Source organism: Centrocercus urophasianus, unplaced genomic scaffold (genome assembly GCF_019232065.1).
Source record: "Centrocercus urophasianus isolate 14NV4802_14NV808 unplaced genomic scaffold, USGS_Curo_1.0 seq_24, whole genome shotgun sequence".
Taxonomy (NCBI): domain Eukaryota; kingdom Metazoa; phylum Chordata; class Aves; order Galliformes; family Phasianidae; genus Centrocercus; species Centrocercus urophasianus.
This window is the reverse complement of record NW_024884800.1, coordinates 8,432,081-8,445,060: the sequence shown is the minus strand read 5'-3', so window position 1 is coordinate 8,445,060 and position 12,980 is coordinate 8,432,081. Positions and strand designations below refer to the sequence as shown.

Here is a 12,980-nt window from a genome sequence, read left to right as displayed (position 1 = left end):
TTCTAAAAATTGTGAAATCTTACTGTTAAGGAACTTATTTTTGAGCCAGCCACCAGTCAATAAAATACCGTCCTAGGAAATTCACTTTCAAAATTAAGGAAGTATGAAACTTTAAAGATGATTTAATATTGATTCTGAACAGTATTTGTTATGGCAGTAGGATTACAATTACAATACTCAATTGATACCTGCTTTAAAATAAGCATAACATTTTACCTGCAGAAAAGGTCTAGCAACCATTAACATGCAATAAACAAATTCTGAGCCTGTGACCTTCAGACTGCAGAAACTGCATTTATATACCGTTTTTGTTTGTTAAACTGTTTGTGACATTTAAATAAATACATAAATGTTTTTATATGAGTACCTATTTGGCAGTGCTTCCTTCAGCAACCTAAGATGTTTACTAGAAGACTCAGGGTTAAACTTGCATAGTTCACCCAGAGAACCTTTCCAGAGTTCAGAATAACGTTCAGTTCAGAGCAAAACCCAAGAAATAAAAATAACGAATGTAAAGAAATTCAAAAATTGAGACCTCACACAATTACCATTTGTTATTACTACAGTTATGCGCTGATCAACATTTTTGCTTCACAAAGTTACTTCCTTGCTTTCCTAAGATTTCAAATGACATAACACGATTGTGATAAGCTACATCCTCAGTTTTAAGATGGCATACCATTCACAACGTACTTCTGCAATAAGTAGTCTTGAAAGTAAATGTGTATTTCCAACTGAGCAAGTATTTTTTACATGTCATAGGTAAAGTAAGGGATGAGTTACCTTACTTCAAATACAAAACATTTGGGGCCATTTTTGCTTTTTAACTTCTGTTGAACTTCCAGAAGCCTCTGATCATGCAATTGTTGACAAAATATCGTGGCTAAGTACTGTTAAACAGATTAAATACAATGAATCTAAAAAAATGACAAAGGACAAATATCACTGTAGCATTTTAGCACAGTCAACTATCTTACAGTTACAGTACTATGGTCCATTTGCATTTCCTGTTCTTACATGATCTCTCTTTTTTACAAACATATGTGTTTAACATTTAGTAGGAGAATAAAACCTATTAACCAAATTAAGAATGAAAAAAATCAATAGATGGTAGATCATAACAAATGAGGAATTAAACACGCAACATTTACTGAGATGTAAATTACTAGATGAAAGTTGGTCAACAAATTACACTGGATTCAGATGAAGCAGTTTAAGAAGGACCAATTGGTTTCAAGGCAGTGCACGTGATTTCAACAGAAGTACAAGCAGATCATGGACATTGTAGAGTTCACAGTTACTTTTTTAGACCAACTGGAAGTATGGTAGGGTGGTGAAGTACTTGAAGCCAGAAACACAAAACAATAGTTTAACAGTGAGCATATGAAATTATTACGTATTTCTATATTTATACTTACTCGCCAAAACAGAAAGCTTCTACATGTTGAATAGTTTTATCCTTCTTATTAAGAGAAATAACTTCTTCATTCTCAAGGATCAATTTTCTCCAGTCTTCACACTCATCCTTGATATCCGTATTTTGCTTACAAAGAACAATTATGAAATTACATTTTGTACTGTGCTGGTTGTTCTTGATCTATATAAATCTATTCCCAAATAATCTGTTGTACCTCTGTATATTTAAAAAAAAGAATAAAAGAATTGTTTTATTTAATTGTTTTAATACCTTCTCCATACAGATTTTTGGAGTTAAGCAAGTTAGAGCTGGTTACTGTAGCAGAGTAACATTTGTGCTACATCTAGCTCTAGGGATCTGAAAATAACATTAAGAGAAATGCAAGTTTTACTAAAGATTTAATATAAATTTGAATACAGTCAACTGTAAGACAAGTTTCCCACGGTTGGGTTATTTCCGAATCTTGAGACAGAAGTCAGCGAACAGAGACCATATTAGAAAATACAATGATCTGGGTATTATGTTCATCTGTCCACACAGCAATCTCTGAGACACACAACAGAATGTTGAGAATATTCCATTTGGAGACTGAGCAACTCCACTGATATGCCAGAAGTTAGCGCTTCATAATAGTTACGAGAGCAAACTGAAGAAGTTCCATTTTCTAAAGAACAAGAAGCTCATAATGCCTCATTAAATAATATGATTAGTCACTGGCCAATATAGTCCAAATGCTCAGACTTCTAAATAAATAGCCTCTATTTTATTTTATTTGTTATTTATTTATTTATTCTATTTTATTTGTAACATTCCACAAAGAGAATGAATATTGTGATAATACCTCGTAATAAATTATGCCAACAACCGGAATTTAACGACAATGATTAAAAATCATTTGAGAAATTTTTACCTGATTTTCTTTAATCCAGGACAATAATCCTGAAAAACTAAAACTGGCCCAGTTTCCACCATAGTAATTTCGCCTGAAAAAAAAAAAAACATAAAAGAATGGTGAAACGTGATGGACGGACATCATACAGTCTTTTCAGACTCAATGAAAAAATAATTGAATTTTGAGACATTCAAAACAGACTTTACAGTTATAAACATTAGTGTAATATTTCAGAATTCTCAATCAGATGTACAATCTCAGTTTTCATTCATCTCTGACCAAATAAATTGTTGCCCAATATCCAGTTATTCAGAGGGAAGTTGAATAATGCTGAGAAAGGACATGGGTTGCTGTAAGTAAAAGAAAAATATAGTTTATGCTTCTTCAGCCAACACTGATCCTTTAACTCAAGTATGTACATCGCTACAATCATTTTATTTAATGGGGAGCCAAATAAATACACCTGCAAGTTTCAACTTCAGTTCTCAGAATAGGCAACAAGGGTTTTCCAAATATATGTACCACACATAGCTTTGGGAAGGGCAGGACTCACCAGCTTTGTTACACAAACACAGCTAGTTTGCTTCTGACTGAAGCTGAGCTGAAAGTTAACCATTTCACTGCGTGCCGTCTCTAACACATAAAGGTAGCTGTGCAAGGAAAGGTTAAGTAAAATCATCTCAGGTACAGATAGTAAAACTCACAACTCTGTTACCCATTATCCTAACTAACAGAAAAGTCACTATTGTTTATCTACATTTCACAGAACAGATTATGCTTACTACAGACTGTTGAGATGCTATGGCAAAAATCACGATTAAGCTGTATATGCTGTAGGTGGAGCCAAAGGAACTGATTCATAGAAAACACTCGCACCTTCTTGATTACTTTTCAGTTTACATTTATCACCTTCTGCCTTGAAAATACTAGCTTACCCATTTAAATAAAAGAAAATCAACTGCACTGTTGTTAACCAAAGATCGTCTCTGCTCCCTGCCTTTCTGATTTTTCTAAGTACTTTTCTAAACATCAGCTAGATGAACTGAATTTTGTTACCACACATATCAGATACTAACTACTGAATAACCTACATAGGAAAAAAATGCAACTGTACCAATTGCATTTGATAAAATCAATAGTATTTGCAAAATAAAAAAAGCTGCTTTGGGATTTAACTCTGTTCTCTAGCACTGTATTCCGGCACTTCAGGGGAGTGAAGGGTACCAAAATGCCCTCTGGAAAGGATACTTAATGCTGCTGCATACACTGAAAAGAAGGATTTTGTAAGGAGGGTATGTTTGTTTCACAGACCAATGCAAAGACTGATAAATCCAATGAACTTAAAACATTATCATCACTACTTCAATTTTTGAATTGCATAACTATGAATAAAGTAAAAACTTAAATTTGTGGTTGCTTCCACTGTTTCAGATGGGGACATTTTTGACAAGGCTTATCTGTACTGACAAAGACTTAATTAAGAATGTCAGCCCCTTACAGTACCAGAGCTATGCTCTGTACTAAGTTGCTTACTTAGCATATGAAAGACAGATGTCTGCTAAACAGTGCCTAATTGTTCCTGACTAGAAACTGACCTAAAAAAGTCTTTCAGCTTCTGCAAGGCAACAGCGAAGAACATAAACAGGACATCTTTTGCAAAGACAACAAAATATAACATTTACTGAATTAAAGTGGCTCAAACAAAAAACCACATGGTTTAAGGCTATGAACTGCAGAGCATTCGGTATACATTTGAAGGAAACTCAAACTGTTTATCCATACATTTGGTTATTCCAAGAATGACTTCATCTGTAGGTGTTATCAACGAGGAACTCCAATAACTTATAAAAGGGAGTTCCAAATTGATTCATTATATGAATGATATGGGAGAGGCTTAAAAGTACTTTTGATTCGTTATATTCATTTTGAATATAAAGAGATAAAGATTAAGTCTATTACTAAACACCTGATTGTGCTAGATTTTAGTCTGTGAAAAAGCAACCAACAGTTAAATGGAACGACAACTGTCCGTTGCTTTTTCCTCAAACAGCACAGGTTATTGTCTTGCTTCTTCTTAAGATTCCACCAAATCAATCCCCATATATTATCTGCCACTTCTGGGACTTGCGAAACACCACAGCCACAAAGATTTATTTTTAAGGGAATCTGCTGCTTTAGCTGCAAGTTTTCTTGAATATGGAATACAATCTGGCTGTCAGTGCAAGCCAGGCCATCAATCACAGGAATTGCAGAAAACACCTGTCTAAAATTAGGACTAGGTTTCCTGAAACTATACCAATATAAATCCAATAGTAATTAGAACAAAAACATTTCGGTAAAAGAAATTAATATATTATTTTTGTAGAAAGTTACAGAAGTTTGTGAGCTGTCAGTCATCTGTGATGAAAATATTCCTCTGCTCATCAGGTGGATTTTCCTTTGAAATTGCTTTCCATTTTAACCAGCACTGATGTGAATCAATGTTTTCAACACAGCACCCCATAATTCCATTTTGAAGCTCAATCAGTTTTGAGAGGATGGTGCAGTCTTTCTCAAACGGCAAATGAATCACAGCTGTCTTCTGGGATCTGAGCACCATTCCGAAGTTATGTTACACAACCTCTAATATTAATCTCCACTGAAAGCACCAACTTTCAGATGTTTTCCCCCCAGCATTTTAATTCTTCCACTCTGTATTACGTGGTTAACCAGGACTGTTTAATTTTGCTATAAAACATCACAGAGTAAGGTAGACAAGATGTGATTATTTTGATAATGAGCAAAGTTCTTGTAAAACTCTTGAAGTAATTTGAAAAAAGTTTATTTATATTACAATTTGGAGACCTTTGTAATAAAATATTTTTGTAATAATTACAGTGAATACAGACTAAAATAAGGAATTAATTTGAATAATGGTCAAGATCAAAGCCTAATTAAAGCTAAAACACCATCCTGACATCTTGAGCACTGAAGTTCTTCTCTAGGTGCACTGGCAGACCACAGAGACCAATTTTCCATTTCTTATGATTATAATTGAATTATCCTCTTGATAAGGCCATGAAACACTGAAATACGTAGTTGTGCCAACACACATTCTTAAGGAGTAACTGTTTAGTTAGAAAATATTTTTTCTGTCAAGTAGATAGAGAACAGATTCTTTGCGTAGCAGAAGTTATTCCCTATATGCTATTTGTTCAAAACTCCTGTTTTAAGAGGAGCTTCATATGAGTTAAAATAACCTGCTTATAGTTCTGATTTTTCTAATCCAATATCTAGATTTTACAGTTAACATCAGAATTCACAACCTGTATTTTTGTCAGGTTTTAGAAATGCAACCCAAGTACAGTTTCTCCTCTTAAAAAAAAAAAAAAAGCTTGATTTTCTCTTCTATATTAGTTTGTGACATTTTTCCTTGTTATTATCACTTTTTTTTCCCACAAATACTCTTAAAGAATTCGTAAATCCCAGCCTAGAGCAGTAAAACTGCAAATTGTTTCCAGCATGTCAGCGTTTCTGGAATCTGAAGCAATACCAAGTGTTACCTTCTGAAGACAGATTGCAATTTTAGAAACTGAAAACTTTTGAAAGCATGATTTCTGTTCTCACTCATGTTTTATTCGAGTATTTCATAGACAACCCCTGTGTAAGAAGATTGCCTCTCTGAAAGCTGTGTCTTAACAGCCGTGGTGTAACAGTCAGAGGTGGTGATGCCCGACAAAAGAGCTGCTGACACTTCATGCTTGGTCTCAAGAGCTGCCGCTGTGTCTGCCTTGCATTTGATCTTTCAGAAGGAAGTCTCTTGCCATCAGAGTAGCTGTCTTTTGCAAAAGAAGTTACTGCCACATCGATTCTAAGGATCTCAAAACAAAATGACTTCTGTTTCAAACCCATAAAGTTTCATGTGCCATCTATTAAGTACACAGAGTTTGATTTCAAATTCCCATTCTGTCACAGTAAATGTGTTCTGGAGCATGGAAAGTTCTCATACCAAGAGAAACAGTTAAACTCAGTGTCCCTGAGATCCTCCAGCTCAACCAAAGGGTGATGGTGGCAGTCAGTTGTACTACCTCAATTACGCTGCATCCTCAGATAAGAAAAATAGCAAGGCTAATCATCACAACCCAGCTGAGACAGTTTTATTCTGTAATACCCGAGTTCATATTCCAAAACAACATAAAAACTGCTTTTTCAGATAAGGTTAAAAGATAGGTGAATTAAGGGGTTTTTTTTGTTTTGTTTTGGTTATTTTTTTTGCCTAGGTTTCTTTTTGGAAAGTTAAATATTCTTCTGTTTTTCTTGGAACAAAGTGATTCGGTTTGGAAGCAACTTTTTCCCTGTTTGCTGTACTTACACAGCTGTGTCACTTCACAGGAGATCAAAAAGAAGACTATATGGAAACAAAGGTTGTGTCACAGATTTTTAAAAAGTTATGAAAAAAAACCTGAGACAGACATAGTATGAATTGGAAGAAACTGCACAGATATTTATCTGAGCTTTTCAATACTCAGATAAAACAATTTCGGACTCCAGGAACTTTTAAGTACTCCACACTGAACCAAGATAAAAAAATAAGAAAGACGAGGTCACAACAAGCAAAGAGACATGCGAAAGAGAATTGAGAATAAGAGAGAAGTTAAAATCCTCTATCTTGACAGTCTTCAAATTAAACTCTGCCTACAAGATAAGAAGGACATACAGAACACATTTATGATCTAAAAATACTATGTTATAGATGCTGAAAATCAAATTAAAAACATGTAGCTAAACATACCTCATCTCCAGTATCTCATCCTCGGTAAAGAAACCAGTACATAATTTTATTCATAAAAGAAGATGATAAGCAAAGGACCAAAATTAGAAAACATAGTGAACCAGCAGGAGAATATCCTATGCATATGAACTATTAGTGTGGGAGGTACAGTCACTTAAAGTAATCAACTTTTAGTCTGCTCTGCCTTCCTTCAACATCTTTGAGTTTAAACGAGGTGCCGATCTCCACATTTTAAATTGCAAATTACTTCTCTAAATCATTTAATATCTATCCTTGAAAATTCACACGTCAACAGCTCATTAATATCTACAGTAAATGTAGCTCTCTAAAAAGAACCACAGATTTTACGTTTATTGAGACAGATAGCTGGCACAGAGAAATAGAGCTCCTTCAATTACCACTTGGCAGAAGCTACCTCTAGTTTAAAATCCATCTACAGGAATTTATGGCAACACTGCAGTGAAGTGACTATTTTGAATAAGATTAGCTACTGTTGATAGCAATGCTTGGACAGTGTTTATAAATCAAACTTAGAACTTAGTATTTTATAATAAGCCACTTCAAAACTATCTACCATAATCACCTATCCAGTATATTATGATAAACACAAACATGGCTGGAGATTAAAAGCAATAAAATGATAATGAATGCAAACAAATTATAAACAAAGACTTCACCCATATATGTTTTCTAGACTTGTACCTAATGTAACTCAGACCTCTGTGGAAAACAGAAGACAGAAATTAATTGGAGTAGTACATCTAACACAAGTAATTCAGTAACCCAACAACTTATTTGCTTATGCTTTGAAAACAATTTTAACAGATGATCCTTCAAGACAGGAACAACGCAGATCACTAAAGTGATATTCTGAATATAGACAGATTTTTATTGATCAACTTTCAATAAGCTCAGTAAAATAAAATTTGAAAATTTAACAGGAAATTAGCCTACTGAACTAGACATACACAAAGTAAAATTTAAATGTTCTAATTCAGATGAAGTCTTAGAAAGTTTGCCAGAGATACAACTTTTCACTTCAAATTCAAAGGGCATCAGGCTTTTTTGTGCGTATTTGTTATTGTCATTGGTACTTCTGCAAGAACACTATCATGCTTGAACAAGAAAAGCAGACGGTATGAAATGCTTTCCCATTTACGAGGGGTTGCATGGCACAAACACTTTTTTTTTTTTTCTTTGGCCAATTTCAGGATTTTTGACCACCATTCAGTGACCACACCACCAATTACAATGCCAGCTATTTTGGAGTGAAAATCACCTCACTTAAGAACACCTTTTCCTGACCCAAGGAGCTTGTAGCCTGCACAAGAGTTGCAAAATAACTCCACAGGAGAAATAATTTAAAAAAAGGAAGCATTTTTTATCATAATAAAAGCATTGGTGAACCTAATCGAGCATATTTAAGTCCAAACATTAATAAACAAAATCCATAATTCACAGTTCTAATTGCCAGCTTCTCTAAGTTTTTTGAAAGGTTCTTCATCTGTACATAACTTTTGCTAGGATGAAGTGCATCACCTATCCTCACTCCAGCCAAGACAGGAAGCCAGAGACACTGAGGACAGTTAACAGTCAACTAAGCAATCTCAAATTGCATTTCACACAAATTTTGAACTTAAGTATGAATTCATACTACACACAAGAAAAACTGGTAGGTTCTTGGAAGGGCTGTGGGTAAAAGACATTGCGGAAGTTTAATTTTGAACCAGTACAGATCAGAATGAAGTGGAGAAAACGTATCCTTGTTAAGCTCCTGGTATGAAGTGCAAGGAAAACTGAAAGCACATATCTTATCCTTGTGAAAAAGACTCTAAACCAAGGTGAGGGCACACGTGCAATTAATAAGAAGTTTAGAAGAAAGCAAGACCTCAAGAATGATGTAAAAACAAAACACTGTGCAAACAATCAGAGCATCCAGGCTCACAGTAGTTTTGCTGTTAAAACCTCAAAACCTCCACCTGGCATTCTACTAAAACTCAACTCCTACCAGCAGGAGAAATAATGGGCTGCCTGTAACTCAACTCCACTGGTTATGAATGGAGTTATGATTTTACACTTACACATAATTCTTTTTTTTTTCCCCACTTCAAGTTTTACCAAATCATCCAATTTGGTCACGTGTAGAAATATTTACTACAATTGAGACGAAGTATAGAAATCTGTTCAACCTCATAAATTTATTATGCATTTTAGGCTACGATGATATTTAGCAACAGCAGAGCCACTGAGGTAGTCCTTGCTTACTGCTTACAACCCTTTCTCACAACTGCAGCAGCCAAACTCAGGAAATTATACTGTGTAAGCACGCTAATGACGGGACTGAAAGCAGCAAGGGAGTGGGAGACAGCTGCAGTTAAGATGAGGCTGCCAAAAAAAAAATCTATGTAAATCATACCCTGATAATCCACAATGAACTATATCAGTCATAGTAGGGGTGCCTAGCATTAAAGTCGTACTAAATACACTCCATTTGTTATCAACCAGAAAAGCACAGACAATAAAGCAGCCTTGAATGCTGCTCAGTAGTAACCAAGATTGTCCCAAAAGTCAGATGAGAAATTCAGAGCCTTGAAGGTTTGTGTGGTTATCTGAAGCTCAAGAATTTGTCTCATGTGTGCCTCAGAAACCAAAGCTCTAGACTTGAGTCATGACACTCAATTTTGCTGAGCAGTTGTACAAATAAACTAGGCTTTAGAGACCTTTTTTTCCTTAAAAGCAGCATACATCATAGTGTAAAGTTATAAAGTTTGTAAGAAAATTGCTATATTTGGCTAATTAGCAAAGAGAAGTAGTAAAATGAAAGGATGCTATGAACGCACTACTCCAAGCGCTCCTGCAAAACCTTTTATTTCAAAGTGTAAAAGAAGAACAGTAGTGTTCTGCACTCAAACTTATTCAGTATCTGATGAAGACAGAAACAAAGAGTGCTCTGTGAATCCCTTATCAGCCAGACTTCACGATAACCAACTAAAAAGCCAAAACACTTGTATTATCTTCTATAGGCATTGAAACTTGATACAAAGGAGGCAGCAGTAAAACATCAGTCATCAAGTAATAATGGCCCAGTTTAAAATCCTCACACAATGGGGTATATAATAAGGAAGGGCATTAAACTTTAACTATTCCCATGAGAAAAGAAGCTACCAATAGCATCCTTGACCATATCATGTATGTTACAGATTACTAACATCACACGCAAAAACTGCAAGCTTTACTGATGGAAATCACACCAAAATAGAATAGAAATTTCTTAATGCCAGGTGAGCACAGGATACAAGGACAGAGTGACCAAGACACAGACAGATTTTTAGCCAATTTAACTCTTAAAAAGATAAACTATTCAAGTAACTTACGAATCAACATGAAGAACCCTCTGGCCACTTCTGGCACATGCTGCTGCAATAATAGATTCAGGCAGACCTGAAAGAATACATGCATTTTTTAGATCTCAGTGTGCTAAGATAGCTTAAAAGTTGAAATAAAATTAGAAATCTGTTAGCAACAAGCAATTTAAAAATTAACCCTATCATTAAACTTTTTAATACCCTTATGCTACTGAAATAATGAATGCTAATCTGTGTCCTAGTTTGCCTATTAGCATCACCATATTGAATGCAACACTTCAATTACTCTCTCTTATTAGTAGCATAGCACATACCACTTGCAAACAGTACCAACTCCGAGTTAAAACTCATCACCAACATCTTCTCCTGGTGCCTCGCTGTCTCTAACCAGGTTGAGCACATGCCAGCATAACCATACCCAAATTTCCAAGGGACGTGCTGTAACTGTATCCCCTCAGGTACAAAGACTTACAATCTGAGGTTATTTTTGTTCCATTTCGTTCACTTCAAAGTGACTCACAAAGTGATGACCGTGTCACAACCCACTAAAACTATGTTTTTAAATTTCCAGTTTATGGTTGGTGTTGCATCACCTCGCACATTGCCCAGGGATGCACTGGAGGATATGAGGGTATAAACCTGCTATGATGGCACAGAACATCTGTGCAAGCCAAGTTGTGTTTTGCATGATGCTGTCTCCTCTACACTGTCTGTTGGTAAGAGAATCTAGTATGCACGGGTCTCAGAATTACATTTGGATTTGGTCCAAGATGGAACTGATTGTTACCGGCAAAAGAATGCCCAGGAACACACGAAAGTTCTGCATGCAGACCAAGAATCAAGTGCAAACAGAAAAGATACAGTGACAGTGCAGGTGTACTTCACAATTATTAGATGGACATCTTCAAAGTGGAATTGCTGTCAAAGTCACTCAGTTATGTTCTCACTATACTTGGAAGTGTAGCAAAGAAAATATTTCTTCTATCAGCAGCGTCCCTTTGAATGATATGACATCACGTGGATGTTTAATAAACTAGGCTGTTTTATAAGTTCTACTCATTAGATGCTCAGATGCAGTCAGATGGCTTGGACTACTGGATCTACGGCTGTTTAAATAGGTGATTCAGTGAAAGGGATTTATATTCTGCAGGCCTACTATTATGAGACACTTATGGTATGTATTGAATTAAAGGATAAGATTAAAAAAGTGGAAGAAGTGTTTCAGGATCAAACCATTTTAAATGGTTGAGTTGGTCTTTATTAATTACAGAAATTAAAAAGCAGTATAGAGTAAATCTAGCAGGACTCAGATACATACACCATAGTTTCATGAGTTCTATGAGCCAGCAGTGGCATTTACTACTATTCTAAACCTGTAGCCTAAATCTTAGGTTTAGAGAATCAACGTCAGTAATTGAGAACATCCACAAAATGCCTCAACAGAGACTTCAAATTTTTTGTCTGTTTGTTTGTTTTTTAAAGTAAGCCACAATATACAGACTGTTCTAAAGAAAGAGATATGGAGAAAATATGTAAGTGCAGCATGCACTTCAGGACAGTCACAAGATCCTTCATGTGCACAGCCAAATGATACAAAAACACCACACTACACTCAGCTAACCTCCACAGATATTTGTACACATGCATATGTTATATGCTTCATTTCTCTTCACTACTAACTGTCTGGAGCAGAACCCTCAAGCACTGTTTTGTTTGTAGTTTCTGAAAAGATTTTCTTTCCCTCATTTAGGCACAGAGACTATCACTCTAGAAATGCAATTGAGAAACTTGTTTCTCCTTCCTTATTGATAAAAGCCAATGAGAAAGTGTTGTAAAACATCACCAAGTGCTGCCTGGCTGACCAGGACTGGAGTTATAGCTACTAGGGCATAACTGATTGCTTTAAGCTTGATCCAATTGATACTGTGTTGGAGGTCTGTTCTTCCATTAACCTTGGATGAAATTGTTCCCTGAATTAGCTTCCTTGCTCTTGAAAGCTGGCATCAATTTTCTTCACCAATCCTTTGCTTCTAAGATGTGGGGGCCTCCTGAGTACCCACCAGCAACAGAATGAGAAAATACAAGAATGCCACAGCCCATGCATTTTAGCTTTTGGAGAGGCTCTTACAACAACGTGATGGATCAAGACACTATTAGTTCTTAAGTGATAAAACTTTGGTAAGCCAAAGAAATTAAGATTGTGACTTGGGCACCAGATTCTGAATTCCATTATCTAACAGAAATCAGACCACATGGAAAACACATAGCTTTGTCAAATACAAGTTACTTCTGCATAAGATCGGGACTGTAAGACGGTTACTTCCCAAAAGCTCTTTCCAGCAGAGGCGGCACTGGTACACAGACCAGTGTAATACAGATTGCCCTGCTCAACTCAGGAAAGAAAAAAGTTACCCTTGGGAAGGTCTCCTTACAGAAATGGTAGAAATTTATTTATCTATGGCACATAAGGCTGAACCATCCTTCTGTCCAGATTATTCAGTAAAGGAAAAAATAATTGCTCATATTAATTGCTCA

At 35.6% G+C, this 12,980-nt stretch overlaps 1 protein-coding gene across 1 annotated transcript in view; it reads right to left on the bottom strand.

The window, feature by feature from the left end:
* The window catches only part of CHM (CHM Rab escort protein), a 56,758-nt gene that overhangs the window by 37,315 nt on the left and 6,463 nt on the right, over nucleotides 1–12,980 (bottom strand). The window contains exons 2-4 of the mRNA XM_042825219.1: nucleotides 10,455–10,521; nucleotides 2,328–2,400; nucleotides 1,419–1,543 (exon numbers count right to left, since the gene is read on the bottom strand). Coding sequence (XP_042681153.1) covers nucleotides 1,419–1,543; nucleotides 2,328–2,400; nucleotides 10,455–10,521 — 265 coding nt within the window. The remainder of the gene's footprint in view (nucleotides 1–1,418; nucleotides 1,544–2,327; nucleotides 2,401–10,454; nucleotides 10,522–12,980) is intronic.